Consider the following 20,731-nt stretch of genomic DNA (forward strand, 5'->3'; position numbering starts at 1 on the left):
CCATGGCCTTTGATATACTAGTCATGGAGTACTGGTTGGAATGAGAAATAGCCCAGTGGGCCCACAGACAGGGATCAATCCCAGATTGGCTGGGCATCAATGAAGCACTTTACAGCAGAGCTAGGTCCCGCCTCCCAACACAGATGAATAAGACAATTATTCAGATAGTAAAATTTATTTACAAACGTTCATATTACATATACACACTCAAACAACTGATAAACAAACATAATCCATGCATAGGCTTTCTAGCCTTTATAAATATACACAATCAAACAACTGATAAACAAACAGAATCCATGCACAGGCTTTCTAGCCTTTATACATATACACAATCATTGGGTATAGCTGTCTAGCCTTTATACATATACACAATCATTGGGTATAGCTGTCTAGCCTTTATACATATACACAATCATTGGGTATAGCTGTCTAGCCTTTATACATATACACAATCATTTATAGCCTTTATACATATACACAATCATTGGGTATAGCTGTCTAGCCTTTATACATATACACAATCATTGGGTATAGCTGTCTAGCCTTTATACATATACACAATCATTGGGTATAGCTGTCTAGCCTTTATACATATACACAATCATTGGGTATAGCTGTCTAGCCTTTATAAATATACACAATCATTGGGTATAGCTTTCTAGCCTTTTATGAATCGATTCAAAATTCAAATGGTTTTCCATATTTATACAATCAAACATCATTACTTCGACTTCTGTTATGTTATTAGTCCAGAAATAGTTCTATGGCATAATTATCACAAATAACTTTCATGCTCATCTCGAACTGTTTGGCTTGGTCCCTTTAACATTGACAGAATGACATCATAACTGTACACAGTGGAGACTGTCCACACAAGCATCTATATAATCCAGATTTCTGTGTAAACCAGCATGATCTCTAAAGTTCCTACCAGCGGCAATAGCCTGGCAGACATCTGTCTAATCCAGCACTTTGTATTCCCTTTGAATCCAGTTTAGACAACATTCACTGTATTTATATACCAATAGATGGTTATTATTCATGTTGCTAAAATTATAGAGTGCTGTAAATATTATATACCACATGTTATAATGCCCTTATATACAGATCTATGACATCATGCCAACACAAGAGAAACTGACAAGCTCAATGTACAGAATAACTTCCATTGTTATTTATGATACTTTTATTCACACGTTTATAATAATGATCCAATCTCTTGTACTGTATAAACTGTACGACATGTTTAGAGTATAATACTTTTCACCAACATGTTTTATAATTTTTAGACTATAATTGTTTTTCAAATCAACAACATATTTTAAACTAAAAGAATAACATAAATCATATTTGTACACCTGTAAATCTTTCTAAGCTTCTGTAATTATAAGTCACTTTCTCAATTCACTTCAACTGTAAACCATGACAAATAAATCTATTATTACTAAATATACCACAGAGAAGCTAAATGCTTTAAGTAATGCCAAAACAAACAAAAATATTTCAACTTTGTTTGCAATATACAAGCAGACATGCAAATAACCTAATGTACCTAGCTAAAAAACAGTAATAACCCAATTTACGACATGTTATAACAATATGTATTTTTAGCACCATTGTGTTTGTGTATAGTTAAAAAAATATACCCTGTTCTAACGACATCTAAGAGGAATGAAAAAACAACAACACACCCATTGATCTATTTTGGAAATATTTTGTTCAATTTTTAATAAATCAATATGGGCCAAAATTGACAAAACCTGGTTGTTGTTTTTTTACATTGAATTACATTGTACACACATTTACAATGCTTAAAGACCAGCATTGAAGAAAAACAGGCAAATAAATTCAGCCCCAAATGTTTTAAAGGTATATTTTCACTTGTTGGACACAAGTTACTCCTGGCTAATAACTATTTTTATAGACCTCTTAATAAGTTGCTGTAATATTCTTCCTTTAATATTAATTTTGACACATTCAATTTCTTTTTGTCATTCTAATGTCTATAGTAGCCAGCCTGTGTTCTCCCTAGCTGTGCAAGACAGACCCATTCCATGACGACAGCCCATACGAAATAAATCTGTCTTGTATAGGCTATGACATAATTACGTTTAAATTGGGGAGTATTACATTGTTGGTAATATATATGACGTCATGTTAATGCAAATTAGTTAGTTTGAGACTGATATTTTATTATTAAAACCTTCATTACTTAATAGGTCATATATTTAACACATGAAACAGATGCAGCAAATGTAATAATGTAGTTTATTTATGATAAAGTTGTCAAATAAAGAAATAACTTTTTCAGCCATCTTTGTTTGTTTGTGTAAAATAATGGTTTATTTATCAAGTGGATGGGAGAAAAAGACTCCATCATATGCAGTCATGTGGGATTGAAAAAGTACAACCTCGTTGGTGGAAATTTTGACCCTGGGACTCGGCAACCCTCGTCACAGATAGAAATTTCCAACACCAAGAATGTACTTTTTCTATCCCATATGACCATATATGATGGAGCCTATTAGTCTAGATTTAGTTTTATAAGAGCATGGCCAGGGTTGCGCCCCATCATGATGGATGTACGTAATGCCAATGTCATCATTTCAGGCACCTGTGCAGGAATTTTAGCAGGGGGTCTAGACTTTGTGAGTGAGTTTATAGATGGGGGGGGGGGGGGGGGGGAAGAGGAGGGGGTCGAGTCATATTTCCCAGGAAAATGTACTGAAAACAAAACTAAAATTTGTTTGAACAGAGAGGGGTTTTGATCCCTGAAACTCTCCACCTGCATATGTGCCTGCATTTTCCAAAGCATGTCTACCATACCAAACATTATCGGATCATTACTATCAACCTCAGAAATCCTGGTATTATCTATGATTACGGCAGAAACACCTAACAATGTCGCCAGGCTTGAAATTTACACATAGCAGACAGCAAGCAGCTGAAAATGCTAAATTGTTTTCTGAAAAATCAGTCTTACAAGCAGATTTTGCTTTTCAGTTTATTTTTGACAGTATTTCAGATATAACAGGAATTTCTTTTTTCAGGAGTGACTCCAATCTTCCACACTGATGTTGAAAACAGTTATAATGTCTTTATTAGGAATCTACTTCTGAGATAGATTTCTAGTATTGCTTCTTATTTGCTAGGTTTTCCTTCCAGGTTAAAATTTGAGAACTAAATATTGCTTCCCTTTCCACAAAAATAATTGACACATTACTTTAGAAAACACAAATATTTAAAGTAGACCGTTGGAGAAATATCATAACATAACAGTTTCAATACTGAACCTTTGGTTAGAAATTCTGAGCTTAATTATGAAACAAGATATAACATCAGCAACTTCATTGGCTTAAAGAAACAATTACACTGCAAAACAAAAGTCTAGGACTTCACATTTTCAAAACGAAATACTACAAAAATACTACATATGATACTAAACACTAAACATTTGTATGACATTAACTTCACTCTTCATTCGTGAGTCTTACACACTTAGTGAATTTCAGCCAGACAAGGCTAGCATGAACTAGAAATCAAAATATATTACTGTTTTATACTATACAGGGAAATGATGTCACTAGCTTGCATCCTTGTTTTTATTCACAACACATATATGAAGAAAGTTGTCTGGGTAACTGAAATGTTGGCTGAGCCACAGAATCGGTGTTTGTACTGGTGTTTCAATGCCTTGGATTATAAATCTATTCTCATGTTTAAAATCTGTAAGAAAAAAACACACCATTAGGTTCAAAACAGTGTAAATACATATAAGATTAGAGTTCTCCCTCCCTCCGTCTCTCTCCCTACCTGTCTCTCTCCCTACCTGTCTCCCTGTCTCTCTCTCTCTCTCTCTCTGTTTCTCTCTCTCTCCCCCCTCCCTCTCTTCTCCTTAAAATGTGTCCAGTCTTATAATTTTTGTTGTTTAAATACTTATTTTCAAGCTTATATTCAATTAAGGTTCAAGCACTCTGTTCTGGGCACACATCTCAGCGATCTGGGCTGTCTGTCCAGGCCAGTGGGTTAATGGTTAGCTGTTAGTGGTAAGTGAGTGACACAGAGAGTCAGTGTAATGGCCTTACACCTACCTATTGAGTCAATAAACTCGCTCTGGGTGGGAGCCAGTACCGGGATACAAACTCAGTACCTACTAGCTGTAACTCTGATGGCTTAACCACTACACCACCGAGGCCGGTTATATCTGATCATTCAACTGAATTCAATGTACTGCCCAATACCAAACAATCCTGGGTCAGCAAAGAGAGATAAAAATGATACAACATCAATAACATCGGATAATTAAAGAGACGCTGTCCTCACCTTCTGTATAGACATCTGCAAGAGCAAATGCCAGGAGGTCACACAAGGTCAGTGTGTTGCCCATTACATCTATTGGGCTGAACAGCTTTTGGATCATAGGTTTTTCCTGCTGAAAACCCCCCAAACAAAACAACATGTTAAACAAATGTGATTTCAAGCACATCAATTATTTTACTGATGACCAACAGACATAAAAAGTTGTTTACAAATCATACATAAATGAATGAATGAAATGTTTTATTTAGTGACGCAGTCAAGCATAAATGAATGAAGACCACACAAGCATTTTAACAAAAAGGAGGAGAGAAAATTATTTTTAAAATGTAATAATAAAGGGTGTATGAGGTAATATAATTCTACTGCTAGATACATTTCTACAATTTTGTGAATGTGTTGAAATTCTCAGTTTTTTAATTATATTTAAAAGAACTTTGAACATGCACTGCAAACAAAACATTATTAATACTTTTTAATGTTAATAATCATATCTTTTTAAAGCTGAACTAACATCTACTAATTGTATTTGAAATGAGTGTAAATTTACAAAGTCTGTATCATGAGCGCAGGAAGAAAATGACCATGGTGTCTAGTGCTCAGTTATATACCAATTATGACTGACACCACGAGAGAGAGAGAGAGAGAGAGAGAGAGAGAGAGAGAGAGAGAGAGAGAGAGAGAGAGAGAGAGAGAGAGAGAGAGAGAGAGAGAGACAGAGAGAGAGAGATAGAGAGAGAGAGAGAGTGAGTGAGTGAGTGGGGGATGAAAAAACCCACTGCTACCTTCATCAGCTACCTCTTCTAGTAATGTACCATTGATCAATTATATTTCGAAATTGATTGTTTTGTTTCAGTTGATGTGATGATCAATTGTAAAAATCCATAATTGATTGTGTGGGAAAATGTTTAATGTAATTGTTCCTCCAGTTTACATACCATAATGAAAATGATGTAAATATGTTGGTATTGGTGTTTGTTCATGTATACAAAAAAGATATTACATAGTAGGATCCATTCTGGTTAACACAACACTGGGTGCATGATCTTATGACACAAAATCAGAAGCTGATTATAACCAATGATCGATAATTAAAGTCCTACTGATTCCAAAAACAAATCTCTTCAAAATAACTTTCCCAAAGACTCACCACCAAATATTAAGCAATTTAAAGGTTTTTCTAAATTCATAAATCATCTTTTTAACTGTATGTTGATTTATATTAACAATATCAGTAACATTTCAGTGGCAAAACACCCCAAATTGTCAGTACCATAACCTGAACGTAACAGACATTTATCTTATTAGAATAATTTGCAAATTAAAAAATATCAATATCATGTTTATAATAAAAATATATATACATATTTTTCTTGGGGGGTGGGGGTGGGGACTGGGGATTTAGCCCAGTTGGTCGAGTCATGAAGCACTGCTTAGTACAGAAAAACTCCTCAGGTCCACCAAGAATACTAGATCCCATGACCAACTGTAACTAATGCAAGCAGTGAAACACATCCCACTTACTCATGGGTGTGGAGTCACATGGCAGGAGTAATGCAGATTGTGCTATGGTAGATCTATACAGTAATTACCTGATAAATTCTAAAAGGAATATACTTGAAGGAATCTTCTGTTGTCATTTCCATTAGTTTCTTATTAACCGACCAGAACTGCTCAAATTTGTCTACAAAAATAAACACTTATTTTTATTATGAGATATATATATTATGAGACATGTATTTAAGACATTTATTATACATACATAAAGTAAATACAATATTTATACTATTTATTATGCAAACAGTTTAAAATGGAGGATATTAGATTTATAAGAGCAAGCGTTATGAATTTAAACCCAGAGCAACTAAATGTTCATAATTTTTCATTCTTACATCCCATTAAGAATCAAGAATGATATCTGGGGCACACTCTCAGCTATCAGTCCATGACATGCAAGCATCGAAATAAGCATAGGGTCTGATAACTCGTGTACAGGTTACCACAAATAGGGGCCTGGTGACCTATACCTGTAGGTTACAAAAAATATATTCACATTATTATTAGTATAAAATCCTTTGTATTGACGCTTTATATTTTGGTTATTTAAATAAAACAATTTATCAACATTTAGGTGGTGCTTCTTTTGCTTAATAGGATTTTGTAAAAAAATTAAGTACCATTCTTGTCCTTCTTGGCATGCAGTAATCTGAACAACCGATCTCGACTGATTTCAGTGCCTGAACATGGTTCAATTAGGAGATAACCATATGGAGTTTTTAGATTTGCGGGTGTTATTGTCTATTTGATCCTGCAAATGTTATTTTTGACCGAAGGGGTTAGCCTAAGGTTAAAAATGAAATATGTGCAGGCATCAAATAGGTGATAACACCCGCAAATCTACAAACTCTATATGGTTATGTCTACTGTAAACTGAACCGTTTTTCTACGGAACTACATGTAACTGTATACCTGTATTTGTTATTTCTTGAAAAAAAACCCTGGCTATAATCTAACTGCAGACACTTGAACCGTCAACTTGGCCTGTTCCAATTGCTAATGACATCACTTTTAATGAAGTCATTAGCTTTCTGGGTGTTAGTTTCATTTGATCCCGAAAAAGAAGGTAATTAACCAATCACGATACAGGACACACTCACAATCAGTTTACAATATGAGGTAATGGATGAGAGAGAAATCAGAGTAGTGGCCTTACACCCCCCAAACGTAATCTGGAGTCAGTCAGTACTGGGATGTGAACCCAGTACCTATCAGTCTTAAGGTCAATGACTTAAAAAGGCCTCTGAAAATTGTGAGAACAACAATCTAGTTTTGTGTAACCCATTTTTAATTCACGCATTAAATTTAGGACATTTACAGGCTACACATAAATGAAATTGGTTTCCAGAATTTGTTTTTGTGTAACCCATATGTTTTATGCCAACTTTAAATGCTCAGAAGCCTTCTTAATTACTACAGCAGCAAGGCGGGTTGGAGGACATAGACATCATTATACAAGCTTGTGTGTCGTACTGATTTAAAAAAGGAGTGTCTGGATTCTTGTATTGCCTGAGCGAGAGCAAGCATAATACATGCATCCTGACACAAGTTTCATAAAATTAGCATAATTTCTTTATTATCCACATTATTAATATTATTTTTATGAATAACAAGGACCATGTCAAAACGTTTCAAACATAACTAGAAGGAGACGACAAAATTACATCAAAATGACTGGGCAAGCTGCATTATGTTCTGACGCTTCCCAAAATTACATCATTTGTTTTGCATGTGAAATTATTATGACATGTGCGTGTCACACTGGTTACATTTCCCTGTACATCTTGCACTGTGAGGTTTATACCATTCTGCAAACCCATCCACAGCTGCTTGTGGTCCTTCTTCTGCATGTTGTTCATCACTTGTCCTCGATGTTTGAGCACGTCAGACTCTTTTAAGACGGACATGAAGTGAGACTCCACAGCCTTCAGGCAGGAGCAGTGCAGGAGTTCATCTTCTGGGAAATCCTTTAAAAAAAACCCACAAACCAGTCATTATTTATTACCCCAGCAATCACTCATAACGAAGAAAATATTTTTTATATTTTCTCAGTGAGAAAAATTCTGCATTGATGTAATACACACTACTATTGGATGATTTGACCTTAATTGGTAACTCATTTATTATCCTCTATATAATAATGGTGATAAATAAACAGAATTAGGAATATATATCTTTGTTTCTAAAATGGAACAGACTTCATGCTTCATAACCGATAAAAGTGTAATGACATTTTTCTTCTGGACCCAATGGTTTAAACATTAGTTAATAGAAAGTGACATTATGCACTGTAGTACTCTAAAACAATCCCACCCGTAGAACTCTAAAGTCTGCACCACAACTATGATAAATTACTCTCCTACATGTACCTTTAATTACTGTTAGATCTTACCCACAGTTTGTCCAGATCCAAATAGTGAAAAAACCTCAAAACATTATAATGATACAGATTCCATATACTAGACTGTAACTATGTTACCAACAACATTGATTGCGCTGAGATCTCCTAGGACAAAAAGCATGCAATTTCTGGCTGGCTGCCATTTTGCTTTTTTATGGAATACTCTTCAAGAGAGATGGAAGGATGCGATGTAATATAAAAACTTTATGACATGCGCCAAGGTATAAAGCAATCATCATGACATCAGATTAATTACGTCACATAATTTGAAAGCTTTCATTCCTCTTAAAGAGTATTCTGTAAAAAAAAAAAAAATGGCTGATGGTGAAAAATTACATGCTTTTGTCCAATGAGATCTCAGCTAAGTCGATATTGATGACACGGTTGCAATCTAATATGTGGAACATGTGTCATTATAATGGGTTTTTTTTTATTTATGTGTGTACAAAATATGGGGGAAATCTAATGGTAATTAAAGGTAGGAGAGTAATTTATTGTGGTTGTTAGCAATGTGGTTTGGACTTTTAATTTGCTAAAATCGATAGCAGTTTTTCCAGTATAGCTCAACTGTTACTACAAGCCACATTGAAGTTAAAGTTTGTTTTTTATTTAACGATGCCACTAGAGCACATTGATTTTTTATTTTAAACATCGTCAAACATATGGTCATTCTGACACTGTTTTTTAGAGGAAACCCACTATAGCCACATAGGCTACTCTTTTATGGCAGGCAGCAAGGGATCTTTTATTTGCACTTCCCACAGGCAGGATAGCACAAACCATGGCCTTTGTTGAACCAGTTATGGATCACTAGTCGGTGCAAGTGGTTTACACCTACCCACTGAGCCTTGCGGAGCACGCACTCAGGGTTTGGAGTTGGTATCTGGATTAAAAATCCCATGACTTGACTGGGATCTGAACCCAGTACCTACCAGCCTGTAGACCGATGGCATAACCACGACGCAACCGAGGCCGGTAAGCCACATTCAGAACACCCCTTTACCAGTGGTTAAAAGAATATCTGAAAACTAGATTTCCAGTTAGTGTAAAACTGACTGAAAAAAACAACTTAAATATTGATCGGCAAATGCTTACGGTATCCATTTGAAACTAACAAAAAACCATATTTACAATTTATCCTGCAGCCTCCATTTCTATTGACAGAATGTGATGACGGATAAAGCAAAGTCTTATCCTGCTACTAGCAGAATAGGACTTTTGAGGTCACTCATGTGATGTCACACACATAGCTACATTACAAAATCACTCATTTGACCTTTAGGTCATCGTACAATATTTTTATGGTCTGCAGGATAAAGATACTAACTACCTTGTAGTTAATGGTGTCGGATATCTGCTTTATCCTGTTCCGGCCAAATGAGAGATTCCGCTCAGCAGAGCCTCACAGAATTTCTCATTCTTACCTTCACAGGATAAAGCAGATATCCGACATCATTAACTAGTAATTATCTTTATAAATACATGTACACTGATGGAATGAAATAAGGTAAAACATAGTACTGGTATTTGAGATTACAGTTAAATCACTAGGAGAGTAGTTACGTCTATATAAAATCCTGAGATGAATGTGGGATTGAATGTCGGTACAGCCGGTGTCAGTAACATGTTTACCTCCTGACACTGTGGATGAGGGTTTTGGCTGCAGTCAGTAATTATTGACACTATTTAATATGTGTTCCCTTGCTTCTTTTTATCAGTATGCTTTGCTAACTCATGGTTAGCCTCACCAAACTACTTCATTTTCCTTGGACACTTAATTTATTTCCATATCCAATTATGGTTCAAGCACACGGGTTAATGGTTCGTAAATTGTTAGAGAGAGAGAGAAGAAAAAGATGTACCATTGACAATAAGCCATCAAAACCGATGGGTGAGGGATGTGAACCAAACAACTACCAGCATTATGGCTTAACCACTACATCACATAGGCTGGCTGGCTTTTGGACAATCAAAGTTCAGGTACGGTAATACCGTATTTTTCGGCATATAAGCCGCTACTTTTTTTTAACTGTAAATTGCAAGGTGTGGTTTATAAAACGGTGTGGTTTATTTATGAATTTTATGGAAACCGCACTGCGTATAAACCACACTTCTTTTTTTAAAATTCTCATAATAATATACATGTAGCATATCAAATGACTGGGACTGAAGTATTACGATGGAATGGATCTTTATTAGTAGTCCAGTCAGGCTAGAGACAATACAACACTTGTGTATTGTAATACTTACGGTGTCAAAAATAGACTCGACTGCAAAGTTTCTTAGTTTGATTTCTGTAACATTTATTGTTAGTAGTGCATCAGATGTGTTTGTCTGATGTTTTAAAATGAAGTAACTCACCTCATATTATACAAAGTAATGTTGTAGTTTGTAGCAAACATACCCCAATTGCATATTCAGTATTGCAGATAAAAAGCCAGTGGCAGCCTAAACAATGTTACATGATACAATTACAACAGTGCTGTCAAGTCTCATGCATTCGGCGTGAGACTCACACATCTGAACGTCGTGTCACGCCGGTACATGATTTTCTCACTTATTTTAAACATTATAGCAAAAACAAATTATACATATGTATTTTTTGTTGTTCATTCGATCTCGACGACCGACAAACAAGCCTGCGACTGCCGGCCGGCCCGGTTAAGCATTGTAAGGCATTAAAATCATATAATAGGTGTCCACGTTGTTTATTGGTCAGAATCTCGAACCGTGACCAATTGTCAGCGTGCTTATTTCCCACGCCGGTTTATTCGGATTCAAGATGTTGGACTCTGACCAGACAAAATCTCACTCCTTGCGAAAGTTCCAACTTGAGAGCTCTGAATTATAATGTCATGGCTATTTACGGCCAATTGCAAAAGCCGGACCTTAACAATGACATCAAAACAGTTTCTTGATATCTTTAACGCCTCTGTTTGTTACCCGTTTGTAATGTTTTTAATTAATATATCAGAATTTAAGTTCAGTACGAAGCTTGCAAATTAAAATCACACAATCAGAGTACCTGTAATGTTTGTATTACATGTCGACATTCCCAATCTAATTAGCCTGCTAATTTATACAGAGCATAACATTGTTGTATTTCATTACATGTAATTATATATATATATATTATAAATATATAATTCTCAGCAAATATTTTTTTAAAAAGGCCATCATTTAAAAGTTATAAAACAATATAAAATGATCAACAGGACCGTGCTTTGTTTCGGTTCACTGCCACTGGCCATCCAGCCTGACCCGACCTAGTTTGAATATGTAATTTTTGCACATGGCACGCTAGTTAGGTTACAGAGAAACATGTGTTTACAATCGAATGAGTACTAGTAATTTTTACTTGTGCACCTTTTTTGGTTCACGCTTTGTAATCATACTGGAACAAATAAAATGTTATCACATATTTTTTTCCTTGCAACTAATGCAAGATTACGAACAACGCATTACAAAGTTCTTGTTAATTTTTTCGTAAAAATAGTGGGGTTTGTCAATGTGTTTTGTTTACGAAACTTACCCATTAGGTGAAATGAAAACTAAAAGCTACACAATCAACAATTATTTATTATTTGAATTTAAGGGAGAATGGATCTATTTATTATTATTAAATATAACAATAATTAACTGTAATTAAGTTTGTGGCTTTATTTTAACTGCAGCTTATTTAAAGGTCAAAGGTCGGAACTTGGTCTAAAAACAAGGGGTGCAGTTTATACACCAGTGCATGTAATAGGCCAGAAAATATGGTACATGATTGAGAAATAACCTAGAAATGACTTTACCTGGAAATGTACTTTGATATTCCATGGAAGAGAAGCATCAGCACCATATAGGTCAAAGAGAACGCCAATAGGATAGTGCCTGTGGAAACAAAACTTCATCCATGACAACAAAAAAGGAAAGGAATGTTAGAACTGAAAGGTAAACAAGTCCTGATGAGGTATACGTCAATATGCCCATCAAAAGTAGGTTGTGGTGACCAAGTCATGCTATGCAAATCACTGTCATCCCAAGTTGCATGTAAATTGATATGAAAGATATTGCCCAAACAAGGATTTCTTTTAATGTGCAGTAATGCATGAAATGTAGGTCGCAGTGACCTAGTTATAAATTATAATATAGATTTAAAATAACTGTTTAATACATACCACTTTAATGGCTGGTTTTCATATTCTAACCACATCTCCTGTTGATCCTCTTCTTTTACCCATTTCGATAAATAGCGAACTACTTTGTCGGTAACAAGGGGGAAATAACTCTGTCTTGGCACCAGCAGCTACAACATAAATGTAATAGAGTAACATACCTGTAAATGACAGCATTTATGCTTTATTTTTGATGCAGTTAGCATGTTATTTCTGTTGCTTTGGTTTTGACATTTGGAGACTGTTTTACCATGGTATATGCCAGGTATTTTAGTAATTGTACACTGTCAAGTTTAAAAATGTGTGTGTGTATGTGTGTCAGACCTCGTTACTATGACATTTACACCATCTGATCACAAATTGTCTGGAACAAATGTACATCAATGTTATTCTGTTCATTACACCGGAATTCACACCTTCTGACACCGACAGAGCAACTTGGGAACAAATGCGCATCCGACGTCTGAAAACACCTCTTTACAATGACATTACATAATCACAGATGCCGTAGGACGTTAGCAGTACAAACACAGCCACTTAAAATCCTTGATCTCATTGCCAGCTGACTTGATCACATGATGTCCGAGTTACCGATGTCGGCTAAATCTGTAGACGTGTATTGCTTTTGAAAATAAGCCTTTAGTCATTCAAGTAAAGGATTAACATTCAACAATTAACTCTACTATTCTATGATATTATGTAAATAAAGTAGGTATCAATAGTAGATATCTTTAACCAAAGAATGATTAGAATGACAGTGAATGCACTTTGATTAATAATTATATATTTAATGATGATCTGTGATTGGTCCCCCTCGGTGGGCCCATTGTCCTACATTGTATTTCTCGTTCCAGCCAGTGCACCACAACTGGTATATCAAATGCTGTGGTATGTCCTATCCTGTCTGAGGGATGGTACATATAAAAGATCCCTTGCTACTAATGGAAAAATGAATGAATGAATGAATGAATGTTTAACGACACCCCAGCACGAAAAATACATCGGCTATTGGGTGTCAAACTATGGTAATGCAAACAAATAAAGTGATGATCAACATCAATATAAAAATTCAAGATTTAAATAAAAAACAGTGTAGAGAACTGTGCAAAAATACAAATATCACAGATAGATACTGACTTTTACTCAAAACCTTAATTGTATCCCGAAGAAAACAAGGGGATTTGTGCTGTATTGGCCATTCTCAAAGAGAATGTTACACCCCTACACCACGGTGAGGTTACAGCACGCGCAGGGGCTAATGGAAAAATGTATCGGGTTTCCTCTCTAAGACTATATATTAAAACTACACCCAGCAGCCAGTGATTAATAAATCAATGTGCTCTAGTGGTGTTGCTAAACAAAAAAAATATTATAATAGCAATTTCGATATAATGACAAAGTGACCCAGGGATGAATGTGGTCAATGTAATTAGGTCCAACTCTATATATATATATATATATACATGTATATATATATGTACAAAAAAAAATATCACTGGTCATTTTTCAAGAGACAGATGTTTGGACAGTTATCTTATTTGCTGTTTAGCTTGTGATTCAGTTATATTTTAATTCCATAATGCTCTAAACTGTATCTCAGAGTTCCTAATTTCCAACACTGTCCCAAACCATCCCCTCACCCTGGCCCTTTCTTACTTCCAGCAGGCCACATGTTTTCTTAGCAGCAGGCCTCTGAAAATTGTGAGAGCGATAGTTTCGCTCACACGTCACTTGCATAAGCATAGCTTTGTGTAACCCATTTTGCATTCGTGCATTGAAATGGTCATGATGGGTTACACAAATATAGATTATTATACAAGCTTGTGTGTCGTACTGATTTTACGAAAAGAGTGTCAGGATTTTTGTATTGCTCAAGCGAGAGCAAGGGAAATACATGAATCCTGAGAAGAGTTTCGTAAAATCAGTACGACTCACACGCGAGTGTAATAATTTCTTTATTATCCATGTTATTATTGTTGTTTTGTTTCTGAATAACAAGAACCAACTCAAAATGTTTCAGCCACAACTTGAAGGAGATGACGAAATGACATCATATTTCAAATGCACAGTCTGAGATAGGACTGGAGAAGCAACGTCATGTTATGACGTCGCTTCCCAAAACTACGTCATTACACTTGTTATTACACATGTGCTTCGTATGATTACCATATGGATAATAAAAATGAAATGGGTCACCTGAATTTGTTTTTGCATAACCCATAACTGGATTACGCCAATGTTTTATTCTGTAGCAGGCCATATTTTACATCCTATTTCGAGCCCTGTTGGCCCCACCCCAACTCCAGATATTGTTCCTAAGGGCCTGAGACATGCACACATACAAATAGCCACATATGCATATGTACTTTAAAAACAAAAGGACAAAGTCACAAATGGAGTATAACGAGAATTATTACATAGAATGAATCTGGAGTTTCTACAGTCTGGACTTCTTCATCTGCCAGAGTGAAACAGACTGGAACACGGCCGTCCCACACTTCTCGCAGAATCTCTCGGTCATCGGCCATATCAACTATCGGCGATTCATCACGCACAACTTGTTACTGAAACAAAAATCACAAAGTAAGGGGCCATTCCATTCCAAATCAACAAAAATGTCCATGCTCACTATCTATTATTCAGGCCTCTACATTAACTTTTCCACCTAGGAGCCAGATGGCACCTACTTGTATTTTTTATATAGATAGTATGTTTTAGTCGCCAAATGAAATTTTTTTTTGCATATGCGACCCAATCGGTCACAATGCAGAGGGCTGTTATTGAAAAGAATTTTACTCATTTGTGGATCTATCTAAATTAAAGTGTATCTAGATGGTGTCAAATTCCAGTTAGTTAGGAAAATTATAGTTTATCAAATACATGGCCATTGCTGTGGCTTTTTGCACTTGTGATGATGTCATATGGTTTGGGGGCATTTGTGACTGCTAGTAAGTAAAATGTTTATTTAAGGACATGAATTTGCAAATAGTTATAAATACCTAAGTGATATGTATAACCAGATAATATAAATATATTCTAATTATCTGCATATACATGTAATGTTTTATTTATGCAATTTATTTTCACAAAGATTTTATTTTTAATTCAGAATTTTATGTTTTTCAGATTTTGGTATAAGTACCAAAATCTGATAATTTATCACCTATAAAATGTTAACTGATTTAGATTTTGAAGTTCATGTGTATTTTATTAACTAATATTATGTACCTTTAGATGTTTCTCTAACAGAAAGTATTTTGTAACCATGTTATTATAACACATTATGTCCTTTATCACCCCACTTTATTCTTTTTTATGAAGTCAAGATGTTGGCAATAAGCAGCTTACAATTATATAAGACATGCTCTAGGGACTTAACAACTTTATTACTCAAAACAATGAGACGAAGGTGCTCATGTTTTCAGTGAATATGACATGAAAATTGTTCTATGGATGACATTATTATACAGTGTTCTCGTTAGGTGAAAATTAAAGTAGGATGGTCGCGCATTCCGCACCCACCATTTAACCCCCCCCCCCCCCCCCCCCCCCCAAAACAAAAAACAAACCAAACCCTTAAAAGCAAAAAAAGACATGGTCAACATTGAGGAAATACCTATCCCTTATTTTGCCCCTCAGTATCTGGTACTGAAAAGTTGGTACGATGTACAATCTCTTGTGTACTGTTAGTTAAACGTAGTTCAGTTAAAATGGAATGTCAGTCTGACATTCATGGGTATTCATTTTGCTAAACCGATCAAACTTTTAATATTATTATTTTAATAAAGATTTTAAGATATATCTCAAAAATAATAAAAAGATTTTCTTAAGCGATTTCCTACCTTGGGATAACATTTTTCTGTTCTTTTTATTTCCATCTTACCGGGTAATCGAGTGAATCGATTGCATTGATATTGCCAGCTGATAAAAAGTAGTTTCGTTTTTGTAAAGGCAGTATATATATCGTTTGGCACCCAAGATAAATAATTTTAATAATGAACACTACAACTTCCGTTTTTATAAGCGGTGATCACCCCCCTCAACAAAATTAAACGTTTCTAATCTTTTATAAGGAATTGCTGAATAAACAAATGACAGCAAGTCAAAATCATCAGTTACGACCAATTAAATTTGCAACTGAGGTTAAAATATCAGACACGAGTTAGTAGACACAAAAGAAAGAATGACCGTTCTGATCACGTGACAAATTTGGCACCAAATAAGTGTTTTTTTCAGTTGGAGATTGCCGAAACAATAAAAATAAAAAGTTTTCATTGTGAAAATAAAATAAAACTTTTATTGTGTATCAAACATACAAATGGATACTGGTATGGGACAGAACACGGAGGCTGTTAAAAATAGTGTTAAATTATGTTACGGTAATTGCTGTAAGCTACTGAAGTTTTTCGTCAGTTGCACTTTTGTACACACACAACGCAGCTTGTTTCCTTTGATGTTCAGTGTGCAGACTGATCAATGTTTTTCAGTGTGAAAAAGTACATTTTGAAATAGTGGGGCTGGGTGCTGTAAATTATAACAGGATTTCCCGAAAAATAAAAAGGGGCACAGAAACAACCAATGGGGCTGCCAAACGTCAAAAGGGGCAGCATAACACGAAAGCAAGGAGGCAAAATGCAGTGAGAATGTATATTATACAACACATGGTACGCGCATGACTAAATATAGTTCCATCGCATGGTACTAACTAAACGCCCATTAACTCCAACCAGCACCCAAAATTCCCTGTTAAATACTGGCAGATAATGTTCATACGCGTTTATACATTTTGCCGTCGGTGAGGAGCTTTACCGACGGCAGTCATTTTTATCTGGTGGCACAAAGGTGCCATCGGTGACACCCCCAACCGACGGCAATTTATATGGCAATTTCCATCATTAAGTTCGAGCCCTGTTCATTCATTTATCCACAATTGGCTGTATACCATCAGTCCTAAAATCTTAAACATATTAAATAAACAAAACTTAACAAGTTACTGTATCTACTCATATATTTAGTAGTTATTCCAACAAAAAACACCCCATAGAATACCAACAAAACCCCCCCAGAAAGTCAAATTTCCAATAAGGTAATTTAATTTGGGTGTCTCTCTCATTCTGTTCCATATATATGTGATACCAAACAGATCAAATATTTGTTTTTGCTATACAGTTATCTCTGATGGCAGAGAGCGGTCATAACTATCCAAATGTCCGTCTAGCTCTCGATCGGCAGTGTACTCGGGCTAGCCTATACCATAACACAATCATGTCATGATGTTGTTAGATTGCATCACATCATTCCACCCATTATTCCATAAAAAGCAAAATGGCAGCCTAGCTACATGCTTTTTGTACTAGGAGATTGCAGCGAAGTCGATATAGGTGACATGGTTACCATCTAGCAGGGGTGCAGAAAGTACTTGCCTGCTCGCCAAATGCGAGTAAAAATTCTGACAGACGAGTTGAAAAATGAAATTACCAGTCCGACGGGCGATCTGTCTTTTTGATTTTGTTTGCCACGTGATGTTGATCACTTACCAGGTGTTCTTAATGTTGTTTTGTCAATATATCTACATGTATATATATCATTTGAAGTGAAGACACTGTATATATTATAATATTATTAATAATATATTATTTTATAGACTGGCGGACTAGTAGAAATTATTGTGGGCTAGTAAATTGTAGTTGGTTCTGGTCTGGTGGGCTAGTTTTGTGAGGGTTAAGGTTTACTGAGACCTTTACAAAAACATTTTGTCTCGAGGGTTGGAACTGCCGTATCTATACATCATAACAGTGATTGATTCTTTTTCTTGCCCATTTAACATTAATTTTGTAAGCAAGGTCTGTTTATTGTAGAACAATATGTATACATTTCACCAGCAAACTCATTTAATCATACACGGAAAAATATAGTCCACCTTATGTAATGTTCAACTTACCAATAAATGTAAAGTTGAAAATATAAATTTTTAAAAAGTGATATGGCAAACACAATTTTAACAAACATGAGGTATGACGTCAATTGTCGTAAAACATAAGGTATGACATCACGCGTATGTAGAAATCGTCTAGCCCTCGGGTTGGACAGATTTATCTAGCCCTCGGGTCAGACAGATTTTTCTAACTCTGTGCAAAAGCTGGATAACCCTGTCCTAAGGTTTAGAATCGGAATATATGCCATTACAATGGGACAAAGTGTTGGGGCATATAAAGGTAAGACAAGATAGGAGAGTAATTTATGGTAGCTGTCAACAATGTGGTTCAGACATTAACTTTAGACATGGGAAGGAGCTAGCTACAGTAACATCTAGCCAGGCCTTCTAGGATACGGTGGCCCGATGCCCAACAACCAAAAAGTTGGCAAAGATTTCCACTCTAATACCACAACAATCCTATGTTTGATGTCAAATACCTTTAAATCAATCATTTTCGAGTTGATTGATTAAAAGAAATTCAGATATTAATCACTAATACACACACTACAGACAGAAACCCGACAGCACCCACATTCAGCTAAGCTTTGGCGAACTCCGGACAGCAGAATTCTAAGTTCGCCGACCTATATCGTGACGATGCGTCACAAGATCGCCCACTCAGCCATTCCGTCTTCCAGGGGCCGTCTCAAAACGACAAGTGCCTGACAATCATCAAAAAAAGTTTGTTTTGTGTAACGACACCACTACAGCACATTGATTCATTAATCATCGGCTATTGGATGTCAAATATTTGGTAATTTTATCACTGTGTTAGAGAGGAAATCATTAGCCAACTCTTCCATGTTGTAACGTCGCTTGGTATGGGACGGCCTCTGAAACTGTTGCACAAGGCGAAATTGCCCAGTGGGCAATTACGTGATCTCTGTCACGAAATAGGTCACCAAGCTTTGTAATTCTTGCGACGGAGTGTCACAAAGCGTAGCTGAATGTGGGTGCTGTCGGATTTCTTTCTGTAGTATGTGTATTAGTGATTAATATGTGGATTTTTTTAATCAGTTAACTCGAAAATGATCGATGTAAAAGTATTTGACGTCAAACATAGGATTGTTGTGGTATTAATGCTGAAATCTTTGCCAACTTTTTGGTTGTCGGGAATTGCGAAAAAAATACATAGCTTGGTCTCTGACTGTAATGAGAGCGTATTTATGTCCAAATGTCCATCTAGCTCTCTTACAGTCAAGAGTACTCAGGCTATTTCTTGTGGAGACAGAACAAAGTGTGTGCAACACATGACACATTGCTGAAGTATTACACATATTCCTCTCTAGCCCTCCCCTACAACATACCAATTAGGGGATGGCTAGAGATTACTCGAGCTACGAAGAAGAATGAGATGGAAGTGTGTGTCACTGTGTGTCTGTCACCGTGTGTGTGTGTGTGTGTGTGTGTGTGTGTGTGTGGAGTTATACTTATACATAAATGTATAATCTTCAACGGTGAGCCAGTGTCTCCTGTATTCCCTCCCATAGGCTAGTTCATTAAAATAAATCTGAACGTACGGCGTATGTCGAGGTTTATCTTGATGAACTACCCTCTCCCCTTACTCTGTTACTTCCGATGAATCTGTGAAATGTGTTCGTTTTCAAAAAGTGTCATCACAACATCATGCACTATAGGTAAGAACCGTATAGTTAGTGATTGAAAATGAAAACGACATTTAAAATTAATCAAAACACGGAAAGCACACTTACAGTAACACTCATAGACATTACAAATACAAAAAATAAATTACACAATACATTACTTCCGCCTTCTTACTTTCTGGTTTCTCGAACGCCAAAGATGCAAACAAGGGAGATAATAATACAAAGTGGTTTTTTAAAGTCACTTTTCCAAATACAGTACTATAATCATATAAAGTCAGCCTACATGTCGAAACGTACTCAACCTAAATATGCCCCCCTCCCCCCCCCCAAAAAAAAAAAGAAGAAAAAAAAAGGTGCTATAAGATCTACTGAGGGCCACACAATTAATGGATTCTCTCGTAATAATGCATATCCAAGTTCTGTCAAAATAAACCGAAAGATACTTGGCATCTGTGTTGATTTTTTTTTTAATGCACTGTTTAACTTATGCATAATATACACTCACGAAAATAGTTCATGTGCATCAGTATAATCTCAGTGAAACTTATTTTGTTTGTTATAATACATACATGTCCGGTCCCGTCTTTTGCACTTGAAACTTGTTTGGTCTACGTATTGCTGGACGGTCGTGGTGATATTTTGCGTAGAGTTCTTCCACTGAATATACCTAATTGAGCAAAGTGTCAGGGGAAACAGCGAGATACGTTTC

At 35.8% G+C, this 20,731-nt stretch overlaps 1 protein-coding gene across 2 annotated transcripts; it reads right to left on the bottom strand.

Moving 5' to 3' along the window:
* Nucleotides 1–466: 466 nt before the first annotated feature.
* Nucleotides 467–20,199, bottom strand: LOC121369628 (autophagy protein 5-like). Of its 2 annotated transcripts, none has more exons than XM_041494657.1 (8): nucleotides 20,169–20,199; nucleotides 14,856–15,002; nucleotides 12,442–12,569; nucleotides 12,076–12,154; nucleotides 7,682–7,844; nucleotides 5,913–6,004; nucleotides 4,327–4,435; nucleotides 467–3,729 (listed from the first exon to the last, which is right to left on the bottom strand). In XM_041494657.1, exons 2-8 carry the CDS (start codon nucleotides 14,964–14,966, stop codon nucleotides 3,587–3,589), a joined length of 825 nt encoding a protein of 274 aa, XP_041350591.1. In that variant the 5' UTR covers nucleotides 14,967–15,002; nucleotides 20,169–20,199; the 3' UTR covers nucleotides 467–3,586. The 2 variants fall into 2 exon arrangements, with proteins under 2 accessions (XP_041350591.1, XP_041350590.1); XM_041494656.1 differs by having other exon boundaries at nucleotides 20,128–20,193.
* Nucleotides 20,200–20,731: the final 532 nt, after the last annotated feature.

This window comes from Gigantopelta aegis, chromosome 4 (genome assembly GCF_016097555.1).
Source record: "Gigantopelta aegis isolate Gae_Host chromosome 4, Gae_host_genome, whole genome shotgun sequence".
NCBI lineage: Eukaryota > Metazoa > Mollusca > Gastropoda > Neomphalida > Peltospiridae > Gigantopelta > Gigantopelta aegis.